The 18,714-nt window shown below is 40.3% G+C and overlaps 1 protein-coding gene across 13 annotated transcripts in view; it reads right to left on the bottom strand.

Annotated features, from left to right (window-relative positions):
- PXK (PX domain containing serine/threonine kinase like) overlaps positions 1 to 18,330 on the bottom strand; it is a 53,556-nt gene extending 35,226 nt beyond the window's left edge. For 12 of the 13 annotated variants that reach the window (XM_087708755.1, XM_087708757.1, XM_087708756.1 and 9 more), the window contains exons 1-3: positions 18,132 to 18,330; positions 4,910 to 4,960; positions 765 to 812 (exon numbers count right to left, since the gene is read on the bottom strand). In XM_087708755.1, coding sequence (XP_087564881.1) covers positions 765 to 812; positions 4,910 to 4,960; positions 18,132 to 18,233 — 201 coding nt within the window. In that variant the 5' untranslated portion in view covers positions 18,234 to 18,330. Of the gene's footprint in view, positions 1 to 764; positions 813 to 4,909; positions 4,961 to 18,000; positions 18,097 to 18,131 lie in introns of those variants that run through there. The other variant, XM_087708759.1, reaches the window with a different exon arrangement.
- Positions 18,331 to 18,714: the final 384 nt, after the last annotated feature.

Raw genomic sequence — 18,714 nt, 5'->3', positions numbered from 1 at the left:
AACACAACTCTTCCGCTATTAATATCGGACAAAGCACGAGTAGCAGCAAGGGAATTGTTGAAAATGACTATAATGTAGCTACCAACTTCCTTCTTCTGCCTGCAAACCACTAGACACTTTAATATACAGTCTCTCTCTGTTATTTTCCCACACACACTAAAAGAAACCAGTGTCCTGGAAAGTAAAAACACACAATTACTGCAGTGTTTAAAACGCAAAAGGACACTATTTCACTGCACAATAAATAGCACCATTCAGAAAGGCCTTTCAAAATTGATAAAATGGTTCTCTACACTGCATGTCAGTACTTCATATTAAAAGATCAATATGACTTTTGCTTTTGTAGCAGTGAACGAGAGGAGCCTTTAAGTTAAATGACTGAGTGCCAACACTTGCAACTTTCCCACGTTCTGATTTTACTCTTCCGTAATTATTTATAGATTGTTCTAATATCTATTGCCTGGCTTAATCACTTAACTAACACTCAGCTAGCTGCTAGATTTCACATTGTGTTTTCAATTTTCTCAAAACAGTTCTTGTCTCTTCAACAGTTAATCCTGATTATATATCTGTTTTGAGATAATTTCGAAATAGGTATTTAAAAGGTATGCATGTTTACTTATTTAAAATACAGATTTCTATCAGAAAATTTAATCACAAATTAATGTAAAAACATCTGAGTGAAGACAAACAAAACTGATATAACTACCATATACAAATCAAAAATTTTAAAACAGTTTTACATAAAAAGAAAACTAATTTACCTGCAAAGTGTTATTCAGCAAATCAAAATCACTGTATCTTCGTATAATCTGCAAAATAACATTTTATTAGTTGGGTAAAACTCATTCAAATACACTTTAAATCTCATCTAATGTGTAATTCAGACATAGGTTCGAAATTCTCCTATTGGCCCGTGTTGGAAGATTCCACGACAAGAAGGATAAATGTCAATGTCAGACACAAAATCTTTCAGGAGTTGGAAAAAGCCAAAGCTGCTTTCTCCTCTACACAGAGCCTATAACAGCAAAAATTATTTCAATGTAATTACACAAGGAATAATAGTGTGTGCACAGGGAAATTTAATGGACTTGTGCTTGACTAATGAATGACATGAATAATGAGTAATTATTCCCACCTCCATTTATAAAATTGGATCTCTTTTGCCTGGAACAAATGGAAGTAAAGGACAGCATGATAAAAGTATTTAAAATTAGGTACGATTGAGATAGCAGACTTTTTCCTCATTCTCTCAAACAGTACAGCTAAAACCTGAGGTCAATTTAAACTAAAATTGTAGGAGTATTCAGGGCCAATACGAGGTAGAAATTTTTCATGCAATAAACCCATGATGATGAACCTATGACATGTGTGCCAGAGGTGGCATGCAGAGCCCTCTCTGCTGGCATGTGCTCTGTCACCCCAGGTGAGATCTTCGTGGTGTTTCTTTCATGAGCATCTGTTTCCCTACAAATGACGAAACAGAAGCTCACGAAAGAAAAAGATCTTACCTCTTGCCCTGCTTCCAGTGTTGGGATACCCTGCCTCCCACCAGCCAGCTGGTCTTTGGGTCTCTGCTGCATGTGCATGCATGTCTGTGCATGCACACGTTCATGCGTTCATGCACACGCATACACCTTTCAGTTTGAACATGTGTGAGCATGCAGTTTGGACATTTGGTGTCTAAAAGATTTGCCATCACTGCAATAGACAGTGAGGAATTCACTCTCAGTAGTTGTGTTATGGTAGTTAATTTGGATAATATTAAAAGATGATTAGATAGGGTTCTGGTAGATTAGCACTTAGACTTATATACCGCTTCACAGTGCTTCACAGCCTTCTCTAAGCAGTTTACAAAGTCAGCATATTGCCCCCAACAATCTGGGTCCTCATTTTAGTGACCACGGAAGGATGGAAGGCTGTCAACCTTGAGCCTAGTGAGACCCGAACTGCCAAACTGCTGGGGCCCGGTGATCAACAGAAGTAGCCTGCAGTTCTGCATTCTAACCACTGTGCCACTGCTGCTATTTAGATTAGACGCATGATGGTGAACCTGTGGCACGCCTGCCACAGGTGGCACATGGAGCCATTTGTTAGGGCACGCGAGGCATTGCCCTATCAGCTCCAGCGCACATGTGCATGCTGGCCTCAGCCAGCTGACTTCAGCCTTCTTTTGAGGCTGTATTTCACCCTCCAGAGCGCGAAAAACTGGTCCTACAGGCAAACCGGAAGTTCAGGAACAGACTTCTGGTTTGCTCGTAGGGCCATTTTTCGCCCTCCGGAGCCTTCAGGAAAGCTCCTGAAGCCCCCGGGGGGCCAGGCTGTTTTTGCCCTCCCAAGGCTCCTAGAAAGCCTCTGGAGCCTGGGGAGGGTGAAAAAAGTGTGCTGGGGTCACACTCATAGCATTATGGGTGTGGCACGCCCACGCACGACCCCCGTGCCCCCCCCAGTGCTTTTGGCACACAAGCCAAAAAAGGTTAGCCATCACTGGATTAGACAATCAATGATTCCTGATATTAATATTGGTAGCTGTTTACTATTTTAAGAACCATAAGTACCACGTGCCTAAAATCTTCTCTCCTGGGGAGGAATATCAAAAGGAAAATTTGGAGCATCTGGCAACATTGAGACTTGTGACTTCTCAAATACATCTGGCCCTTCACAAAGAAGGCTAGACTAGCTGAGATTGTGATCTAATCCAGTAGGGCTCTTTATAGGTAATAAAAATATTTCTTTCTCCTATGGCATCTGTGCCTCTGGAACAACTAATGTTTGCAAGGATCCTAATTAGCAGCACCTTCTGTCCTTCTGAAATGAAATACAGGACCAGCTTCTTAAAAAAACATTGAAAACTTTGGCATTCTCACATATCACAGACCTGCATTTCGAAGGATGAAGCTATCAGGTCTCTTCCCAAGAGTGATACAACTTTTCCTAACTCCATCATCCTATCAGCTATAAAACCATTTATTCTTTGTATCTGTGTCAATCAAGTATACTTCATGTCTTTACTCAACATCATAAATAAGAATTATGCAGCCTTACAACTCTTGCTCAGGGCTGTTCTGGATGCAAGCAGCCAATGATTCATTATTACCTGCCAGCTTTAGAAATAATTTAAAAAACAAGAGTTATTGGATCTTCTCCAGTAGTTAGCATTTCATGGATGACTTTTTCACCAGAAGAGAAAAGCAACTGTTTTTAAAGATACTTGAAAAAGAGCAAAAGGAGAGAAAAATGATTAATGTTGCCTTTCTCCTATAGCAGCAGGTGAAAAGATCACTGTTGAGAAGCACAGAGCTTCCTATTCACTCCATACTAGATTGGTGAGACTCAGATTCAGGTAGCCCCAACCTACTTTCTTCAAGGCAGACAATGCAAAGTGTCTGACCTCTGTTCATATCCATTAGATGAGAGGACTTTTATTTTAAGTAAAACTTTTGGAAGGGCCCTTATTCTGTCATTATCTGCTAGTCCAGGTTCTAGGCTTGGGGCCAACTGTAGTCTGGACTTCATAATTTGAGAGAAGACAGGAATAATGAAATAATTGTCAGCTGGTCATGTCCTGGAGTTAGTTTCATTAGTCTTTAAAATAGAGTATCCTTATTACTCCGGCGTTTAATCATGCTGGCCACATGACCACGGAGATATCTTCGGACAGCGTCACTTTGGCTTTGAAAAGGAGATCAGCACCGCCCCCTAGAGTCGGGAACGACTAGCACACATGTCGTAGGGGAACCTTTACATTTACTTATACTTATTACTAGCAAACCACAGAAAAAAGATCTTATGAAAGTATAAGTTTAACACAAACAAACGGAATTCAGTTTATTCCAATTGGCTCTTATTCCGATTTTAAGAAGATCACGGGGAAGAGAATCTATACTCGATTTACAACAGGTGGTCACTTAATAACCATTGGAAGTTATGACAGGCTTTTAAAACAGTTCCTTACAACCTGTCACATTTCAGGCACTTGACAACCGTCTCACATTTACAACTGGTTGCAATGTCCTGAAATCATATGATTGCAATTTGTTTTCTGCTCTTTTGTGCCCATTAGATGTACTGGATTCGTTTAAGAACCATGTGGTTTACTTAACCATAGTGACTCATTTTATGACCATTGTTAAAATAGTCATAAAATCAAATTTGGTCACAGGATGTCTTGATTTTATGACCACAATGACTTAATGGCCAAACTCCAAGCTCCATTGTGGTAGTAAGTAAGGGCTACCTGTAATAGACTTTGGCTTTACTGATTTTAATTACTTTAAGTAAAGGTAAAGATTCCCCTTGCACATATGTGCTACTCGTTCCTGACACTAGGGGGTGTTGCTCATCTCTGTTTCAAGCCAAAGAGCCAGCACCATCCAAAGACATTTCCATGGTCATGTGGCCGGCATGACTAAATGCCGAAGGTGCATGGTGCGTTGTTACCTTCCCACAAATTGGTTCCTATTTTTCTACTTGCATTTTTTACCAGTTTTCAAACTGCTAGGATGGCAGAAGGTGGTACAAGTAACAGGAGCTCACTCTGTTACTCGACACTAGGGATTCGAACCACCAAACTGCCGACCTTTCTGATCGGCAAGCAGAGCATCTTAGCCACTGAGCCACCACGTCCCTCTTTAATTACTTTAGTTACCTTAAAACTAGTGATGATTTAACATGTACCAACTGAGTTACGGCTCTGTTGGTTCATGCCAAGAAGACTGAATATGAGAAAGAGAAAGCAGAAATAATGAGCTAAGCTCTGATCTCACTGACAACTTTTTTCATTCAAAAATAAAATTCATTCATTATAGCAAATGATTCTTAAATGGTGATTATATGGTGAAAATACTGTATTATCCTAGTTTAGTTGAAAAAAAATGTTATAATTTATATTAAGAAGTCAAGAAGTTACCTGCCAGCTGTTTTCCATTGAAATCCCTCTTTGTACACGAATAATATATTCCTAGAAATTAGAACACAATTAACATATAACATGTTATATGATCTGTCAAATGAAATGCAGTACTGCTTTTAAAATAATTTCAGTATATGACATGGATTAAGACAAAAAGACCTTTAAAAGCCACTACAGCCCTGATCTTGGTATCTAGACAACTATATATTTTCCAAAGTTAACATTAGAGCCCCATCTTGCAACCCGTTCACTTCTCTGTACTAGTTTATTAGGGCATGTTTTATTTCATTTCGTCACTTGTTAATATTTTTTCCTGACATTGCAATGAATTGAACGATTGTATCCCTCATTATAAAATGAAAATCTCTCCTATTCTGCTTTTAGGGTGGATAAGGCAATTCATGCCTCATCGTTATAGAGATATTTACTTACCTAAACAGAGAAACAAAATGGCCATAATTGCACAAAAAAGCAATGGAAGCAGGAATGTCTTCTGACTTCCTGCTGTCTTCCCACTGAGTTTTCTTGTGGGAATCGGGTAAGGAACATTGGAAATTTCCTCATCTCCCCAGCAGGCAGGGAAGTGGAGGAAAGGAGGGATTGTGAGACTGGCTGGGAAACTGTCATGGAATGTTGAAAATGAAAATCACATGACCACAGCAGTAGCCAGTAGCACTGAAACGGCCACAACTTTCTGATCATTCACTCCCTATCGATGGGGCCTGGATTTTGGACATGTCTTATTAATTAGTCCATTCTGAGATACCTGGGTTTAAAAATTGTTGCCCTATGATGTACCGTTTCACCCAGTCATGACCCCATTTCACCAAGTCATGACATGAGTTTTAGTAGAATATACATGTTTGTGGAGGGGGGTGGTGGTTCCTCCTAGAAATTTCACACCAATGGAATTAGGCAAGACACGTTTACTAATTGGGATAAAATTATGATAAATGTAAACAAAATATTAAAATGCAAAAACATCACAATAACAATAAAGGTATGAACTATCAGGCTCATGTAGCATGTCAGTATGAAAGCTGAACTATCAGAAAGACTGAGTGAAGCCAAATTGATGCTTCTGAATTGTAGTGCTAGAAAACTTACTGAGAATAATTTGGACCACAAAGAGGATATTGTCACTGAGATCACAAGGCTAAGCTTACAACGTCTCAAAGAAGCAGTTACTGGTAACCCTTGGTTAGCAATGGGAATTGGGACTGGAAACTCCTTCACCAAGCAACACAGTCATAAAGCATGACACCACCGATTGCAATAAAGTTACAGCAGCAGTTCCAGCTGTAGTCGTCATGTGAATCATGACAATTACTCGGTGCAACATCATGTGATCTTTATTTGCAACCTCCTGCTGGCGTCTCCATTGACTTTGCTTTGTCAGAAGCCAGCAGTGATGGACACAAATGGCAATAGTGTGATCACGGGATGCTGTGATGGCCGCAACAATGAGGACTGGCCATAAGTCTTCTCATTTAGTACCATCATACGGTAGCTTCAAACAGCCTTTGAACGAATGCTTGTTATGCAAGGCCTACCTCTACTGAAAGGCAAATTTGGCAAACTGATGTGCATTGTCTCAAAGGAGGAAGCAATTGTGTGACAACAATATCCAGATGGATTTTTCTCCCTGTTTCTTAATACTGCATTCCTAATCCATTAAAAACAGGCAAATTTCAAGTAAAATGTACCAAGAATGTAACCTAAACAACATGTGAATATTATACCATTTATTTTGGATTTTACCTCACATGATAATTCTTCTTGCACATATAATCCTCCTTCACCTCTACTGGATGGACCACTACAGGTAGTCCTCACACAGCCACAACTGAGCCTAAAATTTCTGTTGTTAAGTGAGACATTTCTTAAATGAGTTTTGCCCCATTTTATGACCATTCTTGTCATAGTTGTTAAGTTAGTTCCCCATTGTGTCAAGCCTGAATGTTAAGTGGGTGTATTACTTGGAGCCTAACATATTGATTTTGCTTGTCAGAAGGTCGCAAAAAGGGGTTGTAATAAGGATATCAGGACCCTGGGATACTGCAACCATCATAAATATGAGGCACTAGCCAAATATTTGAATTTTGATCACATGACTAAGGGGATGCTACAAAGGTTGTAAGTGTGAAAAACGGTCATAAGTCACTTGTAACTTTGAACAGTCACGAAATGAACAGTTGTGTTAGGTAAGCTCCCCGTTGGGAGAGCGAGTGCATTCAGAGAAGTGTTGTGAGAGTGTTGTTGGAGAACACACAAACCAGCATACAGAGACACTGCAGTTTAAATAGAGGTAATAGAGGAAATAGAGGTATCAGAGTCCATCAAACAGTCCAAGTCATACACGGATAAGTCAATCAGTCATCAATGTCTTTCAGTTAAGGGATAATCCAAATAATATAGTCCAGTATCATATAATCAGTCCAGTGCACAAAGTTTGCTAGCAGTTGCAAAACTTACAATAGCTCAACACTGATCACCACACGGCACTTCTAACAGCCAGCTTCCAAACACTCAGATCAGATCAGCATCTAACAGTGACTCTGGCTCCATCTTATGGCCGATTGAGGAAACAGCAACCAATCACATTTACAGCATGATTTAAAGAAACAGGTACAGCATTGTTCCATGATTTATATATTTCCAACCCAACCATCAGATTATATTCCTAACAGTAAGTCGAGGACTATCTGTATTAGTATGAGAACTCCGATATTTCACAATACTAAAGACAAAGAGCATGGAAATCACCCTAACATTTCTGTATAATGTAACATCCTATGAAATGTTTCTTCTGCCTTCTGCAATAGAATATTTGCTTGCCAAAAGAATTATATCATACATTTTTAACAGATATTGGTAATTAAGCACATAATAATTCATACTCTTCCTATCCACTTTTGAAGGAAAAATGTTACTGAAGATCTAATGATAATTTACGGTTCCATGTGACCTCAATATATTCATTTCTATTAATCTATTGAATAACCAACTCCACAAGACCCTGAGCTCTATGTAACATTAACAATGTAAATAAGAATAATAAAAAGTAAAACATTCAATTAATCTATGAGTACTTGTTGATCATGTGAAAGTACATTTTCTCTCTCACCTCACTGATTATAATAAAATAGCAATAGCAATAGCAGTTAGACTTATATACCGCTTCATAGGGCTTTCTGCTCTCTCTAAGCAGTTTACAGAGTCAGCATATCGCCCCCAACAACAATCCGGGTCCTCATTTCACCCACCTCGGAAGGATGGAAGGCTGAGTCAACCTTGAGCCGGTGAGATTTGAACCGCTGAACTGCAGATAGCAGTCAGCTGAAGTGGCCTGCAGTACTGCACCCTAACCACTCCACCACCTCGGCTCTTCTTGTTAGTTCTATAGAGAGATTAACTATCCAAAGAAATATTTCTGATTGCCATTCTTAAGAATCTTAAGTACTCATATTCAGATCCCACCCCCAACCCAAGAAAGCTGCTTCTGGCATTTCGAACAGATCTTTATCTGTAATCACCAACATGTGAAAGCAGAATAAAAAAGACATTTCAGTGCATCAGTGGTGAAATGGGAAACTTATAGGAAACGAACAGCTTTTTTTAAATTTAAAGGCAATAGTAAAATTTGTAAAATTAGACTGTCCATCACTGTTGGTCATCTGCTACATGACACAAATAAATCTCAGCTCTCCATCTCCGTTGCTCCCAGCTGTGAGAAAGAACTAAATAAAGCACCAAATTCACAAAGAAATTCTCGAAACAAACTTACTACAATTCTGCATGTAGTCAAGAACAAATAAGCCACAGAAAGCTGATGTGTACTGCAAAAAGCTATTTGTTATATTGCATAAACTATAATCCCTGTATTAAATGATTAACATCTCATGCTTAAACTTTCTGCTGTATACACAGACTTCTAATTAAACTTTTCTTATGATCCTTAGCAGAGAAAATGTTTTGCTGTCTACCATTGATAATTTAGGTTTTGCTCTACAAAAAAAAAACCTAGCTTATATAGAAAAGCAGAAAGATGTTTCAGAAGAATCTTTTTCCCTTTTGTACCTAAAGATAATTGATATGTTTGGGTAGCTCAATAAGTAAAGCATATAATTGGGAAAGGGGCTAATAAAATGCATGACTTTATTTGCAGGCAATTAATTAAATGAATAATTTACTGAGCCTAATAATATAGACATCTAAATAAAGCCGAGAAAGCCAAATAAAATAAGGAGCAATTAAGGGAGTATACCAGCAACCTGAGATTAGATCAGGACAAAAACTTAGTAGAAGTAAACCAACTTATCTTAGCTACACAAGAAAAGAAAAACTTTGTATTTAGAAGTCATTTACAGGCTCTTATTTCAATATTCTCCAAACTAAATTGTGCTACAGCCCCTAAAGGCATATTTCCCGAGTCAGTACTGAAGCTAAACAGGTCTGGGACAGCTCAGCACCCAAATATGAAATTGCATAGAATCCCTGCCTTGGATTCCACAGAACAAAACAGAAATGTAAACGAATAAATCATTCAGCGATGTAAACAAACATAAATGTGGTCACGTATGACTAAACCCAGCCTACTTTTGTCCTCATGTATCATCATGTAATATCTTGCTCCTCATATAATGTTAGCCTGTCTCACTGCTCTCATGCAAGTCATTTGCTCACTGATCATGTGATAAAAACAGCCACGATCAAAGATCTGTTGCAATCATAAGAGAAGAGTATGACTGATACATTCATCAGAACACACAGAAACTACCAGATAATTGGTAACTGCTTAGCACAAAGTACTGTAACATTTTAACTGAGCTCTTATTATGGTTCATGGTGCTTACAGATAGATTGAAATGAAAGTTTCCTTTAACGTTACGGTGGTTGTTAAAAAATGGTTCATTTATGGAAATATTAGGGGATATTATTTCCAGTGCTCACATACTGAAAACGTGTGTTTTTATTCAGCAAACTCATGTGATATTAGCGGTTTTAAGAAGCCAATTTCCATATAAGTCACGTTTATGGGAAACAAGGTAGTGAACTGGAACAGCAAATCAGAATTGGACATTCAGTTACAAGCCAAGTCTATTTTCTGCAGGGCTATCAAAAAAGAAAACCAATTATGTTTTATGAACGGTAAGGCAAATGTGTGAACATTTTTGATTTAGTGGCTACTTCTGCAATTTTGAGAACATGCTGTGAACATTCTCAGAAAGTGTCTTAGAAGGTCTGCCTATTCACATATATAGTTCAGCTAAAAGCATGACCAGAATACAGACTAATGAGATTTCTATCTCTCATTTCTTATAGATGCCCACAATAACTTTATTATTAGCGTTTATCTTCAGTTTCGGTTTTTTTCTGGGCAGGTGGGCATTTTTTCCACCAAAGTATTTGGTTGTAATGACCTGATAAGGATGCTTACAAGGTCTAGGTGTGAGATCCACAGAAATTTTGTAAATAAAGAGACAGGTAGTTGGAAATTTAAATTGCAGCATGCTTTTTTTTTTTTTTTTGCATAGGCTCAATTCAATTCAGAATAGAGCTGGAAGGGGACCTTGGAGGTCTTTTACTATAATCCACTGCTCAAGCAGAAGATCCTATACCAGTGATGGCGAACTTTTTCTGCACCAAGTGCCCAAACTAGAACACACATGCATGCGTGTACATGTGTGCGCCAGAGAGCCAGAAACCCAAAGATCAGCCCTGCCGGCACACACATGCCTATTTTTTGGATGTTTTTCAGGTTGTTTTCAGGCTGTTTTGGGGGCCTTTTTCAGACTGTTTTTCAGGCCATTTTTCAGGCCATTGTTAGGCCATTTTGGGGTCAAAACACAGCCTAAAAAGCCCCCCCCCCCCCAACAGCCCAGAAAACAGGCTGTTTCCTGGGCTTGGGGGGGGAGCATTTCAAGCTGTTTTCAGGCAGCTTTCTGGTGCTCTGGCACCCACAAAGACCAGATGGCCGGCGTGCCCTATACCATTTGAGACAAGTGGGTATCCAGTCTCTTCTTTAAAACCTGCAGTGCTGAAGCTCCCACAACATCTGAAGGCAAGCTATTCAACTGGTTAATTGTCCTCACAGTTAGGAAGTTTCTCCTCAGTTCCAGGTTGCTCCTCTCCTTGATTAATTTCCATCCATTTTTTTTCTTGCCCTGCCCTCTGGTACTTTGGAAAATAGGTTGACCCCCTTTTCTTTGTGGCAAATCTTTTATTTAACATGATTAATGAAAAGTATATTTAAAAAATAAAGGGATGTATTAGGTACCAAAGGAGGGATCCTTTGACACTGTATTGTCCACTGATATTTATTTTTATCCTTCCATTATTTTTACAAATATCTCAAGACAATGATTATACCCTATACTCCTTCCTCCACCTATTTTCACCACAACAGCCTAGTCAGGTGAGTTGGGCTGAGAAAGTGACTAGCCCAAAGTTACCAAGCAGGCTTTCATGCCTAAGGCAGGATTAAAACTCACAAGTTCCTGGTTTCTAGGTCAGCACCTTAACCACTATACCAAACTATCCACCCATCTGACCAACTTTCCTATCCCTTTCTCTCTCCCACTTGGTTTTTATATACCCACTTTTGCAAGTTGCACTGTAGGAGAATCCTAAATGGACCGCAGAATGTAAAACGACAGATCCTGTAATCAAGCCAGCCGAAGTACTAGAAAAAGCAGCAGAAAACCTTCCTACAGAATCTAGCATCAATTGAATATCAACAGTACTGCAAATCCTATTCAGAATACACATTACAGGCACTTTTGTTCCTGGACACAAATAGAGATTGATCAATGAGCTATTCTATCCTAGCCTAACACTGATGCAACCTGACATTAATGTTTATGCACACCAATATTACATACTTCCCCCCTTCAGTTTGACTATAAGGCACAACTTCTGGTAGTATGTAGAATCTTGCTTAAAGATGCATTTAGTTAAAAGAAGTAACATTGATGAAGCGTGAGGGTGTCATATGACTCTGTTGTTTAAAAAAATTCACAGAACTCATTTATCAGGTTTTTTTTGCCTGCTCTTACATTTAACTTGGATTTCTTCAGATGATGACTGTACCAGGCTTGTGTCCTTTAGTCTAATTTTCTTCTAGCTGCAAACCATAAAGAGTCTAGCACCTGGGTCTCCAATATAGCACTTGCTAACATGTCCCTTGTCCCCTGCCAGTTCCCTGCCCTGCTTAATTTTGTTTATGTTTAATTCTTAGAAGCACAAATAGGAAGCAAACATGTTGCAAAGAAAAGCAACTGTGAGAATTAATTCTTACCCTGTCAGTGAAGAACAGTGGCAAATTTTATCCTTACGAAGGGCATAGCAAATCTTATTCCTATGAAAAGAAGGACACACGGAGATGCGTGTCCAAAGGATGGGGCAAAGAAATCTGGCAGGAAAGAAAATGACTTGGAAATAGGTTTAGAGTAGGCCATGATGTGCAGAATTCTTATATTTCTTACTAGTGAGCAATGTTTTGTTGGATAAACACCAATTTCAAGTTGGTCAAAATCCTTTTGAATTTTGAGCCTATCTTCTGGCATGCTAACAATTCCCTCTTTACCTCAGTTTTAAGTCATCTGCAAATTTTATGTGCATCTCTTCTGTTCTTTCATCTAGTTCATTTACAAAGCGGTTGACGCGTACTGGGCTGAATCCTGAAGTACCTCACTGCATACTACTCCACGTCCACCATGCATTAGCTACGGCTGTTCAGCCAATTGTGAATCCATTTTTGGTAGTGCAACTATCCATTCCATATTGTTCCAGTTTATCAAGGAGGAGGCTGGGCCTACTGAAATCTTACACCGAATGCCTTAAGTTTAAGTAGACTCTGTTTAAAGCATTTCCTTTGCCCACAAATACAGTCACATTGTCAAATATTTGTCTGGCATAGTTTTTTACTGGTTTTACTGCTGGTTTCTGAGTATCACCTTGTTGATTTCTTAGTGCTTGCAAACTTATTTTTCTAACAGTTTCCTAGTACAGGATAACTTCAAACTTAAGATAGTTAAGGTAGGGGAGATATTATTATAGGGAAGACATGTTCTGACCTGGATAGTCCAAAAAAAAAGTATAAATTCTGCCAATAGAATTATAAAATATAAAGGGTATAGTTTTGAAGAACTCTAGCTCAGTGATATCAACCTCGCGGTCGTGGGCTGGATGTGTCACACACTGGCCACGTCTGGTTTAACGAAGGGGGGGGAGTCACAATATGTCACATGACACCATGGTGACAATGCAGGTTTGACACTCCTGATCTATCTTAACCCCCTGCCCAGTATAAGAGTAATTTATTAATTCATCCCTGATGAGCAAGTAGGATTTTGTAGGATTATTAAATAGATTACACATGTATGGTAAATCTTTAAAAATAATGAAATCTCATCCATTTTCATGACTATTCCAGAGTTTGTGTATTAGTACTGACAGTCTAGAAAACAGTATCAGTTTGAAATGTGTTTTCCGCCCTAATGGATTTCATGAGTTGCTAAAGGCCAAGAGAAGAATGGTTTCAGGCAGATTATTTGTGGCTTATAACAATGAGTCTAACCTTCTAATCCTTTGCTGGTAAAAAGCTAAAAGAAGGAAGTGCAAGGCAACAGTTTTTGGTTCCCTTATGTAATTCACATAAAATCTTATTAACTTGGCTATTGAGATATTCCCACTGTACAATATAAAGAATTCTTACTTATCTGCTGCTGAGTAACTTAGACATATCAGTGATGGAAAGGAACATAGAGAGATCAAAGCCACCTTGTTTCAATAATTCTTGGCTCTCTATTCAGAACCAAGATCCTTCTCTTGAGTAGACCCTCATAAGTTGTTGGAAGGAAGGAAGGAAGGAAGGAAGGAAGGAAGGAAGGAAGGAAGGAAGGAAGGAAGGAAGGAAGGAAGGAAGGAAGGAAGGAAGGAACTAACTCTGTAAACATTTACTATGAAGTATTTTATATTTCCAGTTGCAATACTACCTGGTTAGCAAACAGTACCACATGGGAGCCTTACATAGAAAAGGATTAAAATGAAAAATTACAGAGTCACTACTACAGAGGCAAAAATTAGTAGTCTGTTAGCACCTTTTCAGACTAATGTAATTTATTAACAGGTGTAGGCTTTCATGGAGTTTATCAGATGCACAGAGTGGATAAACTGACGTAAAATTTAAACTGGGGATGGGAGGGGAAAACATATTGGTTATATAGATACAGGCTACATGTGGGCCAGACTGTAAGTACCTTATTAACAACTAAATATGTTAAAAACTTCATTTCTTGAGATCTTTTAAGGTACGTTTCAAGAATCCCCTGCTGTTATAGTCTCCATTTTTAAAATGGTTCCTTTGAGATCTGCAATAGCATGCTCTGGGAGTTAAAATACTCTGAAATGCTGTGCCCTCTTTTGAGTCCTGCTATCAAACTTATGTCTGTTAATTCTTTTGCACGGAATTTGGCTCATTCCTCCTACACAGAATTTAAAGGGTCGTTGCTTGCAGGTGACAGCATATATTATATCAGAGAAAGCTTCTGAAGACATCTCTAATTTTGCATGTTTTTTGATTGGGGCCTATGGTGGCTCTGTTGGTGTAGACACAGAGACAGCTAGGTATCTGGGTTGGAAACAGGGTCTGGTTCCCATGTTATCATAATTACCTTGTTGCTTGAGAGCAACTGCTCAGGCTGGGTGGTTGCCTGTATGCATTTCTACAAAACTATGGAAATGTCACCAGGGGCTTCAGGAAATAAGAGTTGAGAAAGTGTTATTCCAGATGAAGAAGTTATGCAGCTATGTGTGTACTATGGCTGGTCCATTAATTTGCAGGCATATGTTATTACATGCAATAGTATGTGCGAAAGACCTTGGGAGACTTGGGGAGGGATATTACCAAGGAAAGTCAGAAAAGACAACAGAGCCCACAGTCACATAAGGGGTGGGACAAGAGGCTCCGAAGACACCCTTCCTAAGTTCTTGGACTGTAAGAATACAGCCAAGCAAGAATACAGATAGCAAGAGATTTATACTTTCAGACTTGCAAGATTGTTAATGTAACCTTACAATAAAGTTGTGCTAGCTCATCTGCACATGTTTCTAGACTGGTAAAGAAAGGCTTGGGAAAGTTTGCACTACCAAAGGTAAAGTAGTGAGTAGAAAATTTACACTGTCTGCTGGCAAGCCATCCTTTATTGGCATCCGTGATTACGTTTTTGATGGCTTGAAGTCCATATTTGTGGGGAAACTTCATGCATAGTTTCTCAACATCCATGGTGGCTAAAGCGGCATTGTTAAACAGATTGCCTATGGAATTCAATCTTCTAAGGAATCTGTGGTGTCTTTTATATAACTAGGAATGCTGGTGGCTTAAGGTCTCAGTATAGAGCCCTTGAGACATGATAGTCCAGCTATGATTGTTTCAATGGTTGAGACAATGGGACAGAGTGGATTGTCTGGTTTGTATAGGTAGGTAGGACTGCTAGAGTATTTCCAGTAGATACTGCCTTGTATGTCCTAAGGAAATTGTTTCATCAGATTATGTAGTTCTGTTTCATGTACAGGTAGTCCTTGCTTTACAGTTGGTCACTTAACATGTGAAGTTGCAATTGACCTACCTAGTCAAGGGTGGGTTATGACCTGGATTTGATATTCTGATGGTCACCCTCCTTGATCATATGAACATACTTCAGATACTCTGCATCGTGGATGCATTTACGAGCCATCTGCAGTGTCCCATGGTCATGTGACTGTGTTTTAGGACTGTTGTTTTGCCCAAAATCCAACATTTGGGTTTTCAGCAAAACAGCACCCACAGCAACCATTGGTTGTGGTTAACAACCACTGTGTTTGCTTTACAACAGCTGCAAAAAATGTCATAAAAACAGATCACATGAGCAAACCACTTTACAACCCGCACAAGTTACAACCGTGACAGGCAAGCTTCATTAGGGCTGTAAATCAAGAACGACCTGTATTGCTGTGAAATCTGAGAAGTTGTCTAACATTGTGTTGGAGAGTTCCTTCTCAGCTTCCTTGACACAATTTGTTTTATAATAACAAGGTCTACTCCTTTGTCAGGTTGACTATGACGTCATTATACTTAAGTCCTTCAATAGCATTTTGTTCTGCTCTGCTGAGATTATTGAATAGGGGGAGGTTTTTTAAATTGATTATTGTGGGGCTAGCTTGTTGGTGAAAACATTAGGTGTAGGAAGGAGAATAGCTTGGTAACAAATGCCTAAGCAAGCAGCACAAGTGTTGCTCTGGCATTGAATTTCTGAGATTATTATGCCATTTCCATATATAAAAAAGCAGCAAACATACCTAGTACTCCTGCCTATTTACCTCTGTGAGATGGGCTAGGTTGAGAAACAGTGACTGCTCCAAAACATTCAGCTGGCTTTCAGGCCTAATGTAGGCCTAGAACTAGAACTCCCAGTGTCCAAAAGTAACCCTAGGCCAGCACCTTAACAATTATAAACTGCCTCCCTGTTATTGTAAAAAAAAAAAACCCGCAAAGGTTTCCCCTCCCCAGTCATGTCCTACTCTAGGGGTGATGCTCATCTCATTTTCCTAGCTTTCTTTCCTCTCCCCATTAGGGCCACCAATCTCATCTATTCTGCAAGTAAAAATGGCACTGAAAAAATCTCATTATTAGCTCCTATTGCAAAACCAATTCAAAAATGATTGGTCCATGCTGGGTAATAAAGAGCATAACCAACTAGCCAATAACTATATTCACAATACTTTAAATTTCCCATGTATATGAACTACATTTAATTAAGTTTTGTTTTTAGTATGGGCAACTTTTTGAATTATTTAAAAAATTATTAAAAATCTGCCACTATCCAAAAGCCTCAGTTCTCTCAGACAAAGAAATACATACTGTTACTTTTCTTCTTCTTCACTAAAATCTGAATACCATAGTGAACACTGTCTAAACGTAACTATATTGGTCTTTAAAAAGGCAATTAAAACTTAGCTTTTCCCTCAGGATTTGGAGCTTCAATGTTTCGGGCTTTTCGGGAGATGGATATATGATTTCCTGGTTGCCTATTAATGTTTCGGATTTTAACTTAATTGTTCACTTGTTTTTTAATTTATTATCATACCACCCACACAGTCACAATGTCTGAGTTGGGTGGCTCCATCAATTAAAAGTTGCTTCCAGAAGATTACTAGATCAGATTAACCTTTTCTGTGCTCAGTTAAAATATATTTCAGTTTTGAAGGTTTATCCTCACCCACTAAAAGAGGCTTTTATTCTTCCTCTCCTAGCTGGCCTTTTCAACCAGGGTTTCCAGCTGAATCTAACTAAAAACATTCCCCTCCTCAAATAAATCACTTTCCGGGAACTGAATTAACAGGCTTCCGTTGGTTTGCCACTTTTTTTAATAGGCAACCCTTGCTAGAAAATATTATACAACAACCCGTATATTACACGTAGCAGCAAATCGTCAAACGCCTATCTTATCTTGTTAACCTATGTACTTTAAAGGGGTAAACGATCCCCAGGGCAATCCCATCCCGCCACATGGGGCAGCGTGGTTTCAATCAGGCGTTCGCTTTGGTTTCAATCACAATCACGGAGCGTGGGGAAAGACGGGACCGGGTAGAAAATTTCCTCCAGGTAGCAACCGTTTTCAAACTCGTCCCATTCGGAATTTGTAACGTTTTACAAATTGCTCCGCGCCTAACATTTACCAACACTTGGAATGACCGCCCACCCGCATCCCAAGCGTAAAAAAGCCCCCGCAAGCGAAACTCTACGAGGCGTCTTTTGCTTGCTTTTTCATTGAGAAGCAGCGGACCCCGCCGAGATTTGAACCCAAGTCTTTCAGCGGGAAGAAGCTCAGTAATTGCCCCAATCAAAGGCCATCCTCGCTCGCTCCCCTTGGAAAGAAAGGCTACTTCGCGCCCACGCCTGCGACCAGATCTTTCCCCCCACCATCAGGGCCCTTCCAGATGGGGTTGCAGCTCGACACCCATAATGCCCAGCCGGGACCCCAGCTCCACAAGAAATGCCCGGCGCTGGGAAAGCCAGAATAGCGCCGCGACATCCTCAGACTGACCTCCCGCACCCAACTCCGTGCTGTCCGCGCCGCGCTCACGGATTCTTCCAGGGCGCCCCACGCCCGCCAGCCGCCGCCGCGTTCTTGCCGCAGCCCAGCCGGGGCCCAGCCGTTCCGCTCGCCTGGCTCACCGTGTGCGAATGCAGGCTCTGGCTCGCCTCGATGACGGCTGTCAGCGGCACCGTATCGTCCAGCAGCACTTTCCCAGCCGGCGGCTTCTCCATAAAGGCCATGCCGAACGCCCGGGGCAGAAACCCAGCGCCCCTCGCGGTGCCTTCGCCAGTCGGCTCCCTCCGGCTGTGAGCGTCTCCGGCGGCTGTCAACACAGGAACCGCCTGTCCGGAGCCGTCCCTCCTCCGGGTCTTAAAGGCCGACGAGTAGGCAGAGCGGGAAGCCCTCCCCCGGCCAAGGACGGCCCCGCGACGTCAGCTTGGCCGGCACAGCGCTTGGGCGAGGAAGGCCGGGGTGGATATGGAGTTATTGCCTTGCAATAGCTTCTTGCGGAGCGTGCAAAACAGCCCATCGCTCCATTGCAACCGTATTTTCCTCTACGTTTACTCCTGCAGGTTGAATTGCCTGAAACAGATGAAACAACGCGTAGTATCTTAGGGACTTACGCATTATGGCCAAAGGGTTTACGGCTTCATGGGAGGCAAGGGGCTTTATTTTCCCTGTAAGGCCGCCTATACTTTTGCAGCTATAGCACTCATGCCT

The sequence above is a fragment of the Thamnophis sirtalis genome, unplaced genomic scaffold (assembly GCF_051295495.1).
Source record: "Thamnophis sirtalis isolate CommonGarterSnake01/CBP01778 unplaced genomic scaffold, rThaSir2_p1.2 scaffold_3, whole genome shotgun sequence".
NCBI classification, from domain to species: domain Eukaryota; kingdom Metazoa; phylum Chordata; class Lepidosauria; order Squamata; family Natricidae; genus Thamnophis; species Thamnophis sirtalis.
This window is presented reverse-complemented; position numbering and strand designations above follow the sequence as displayed.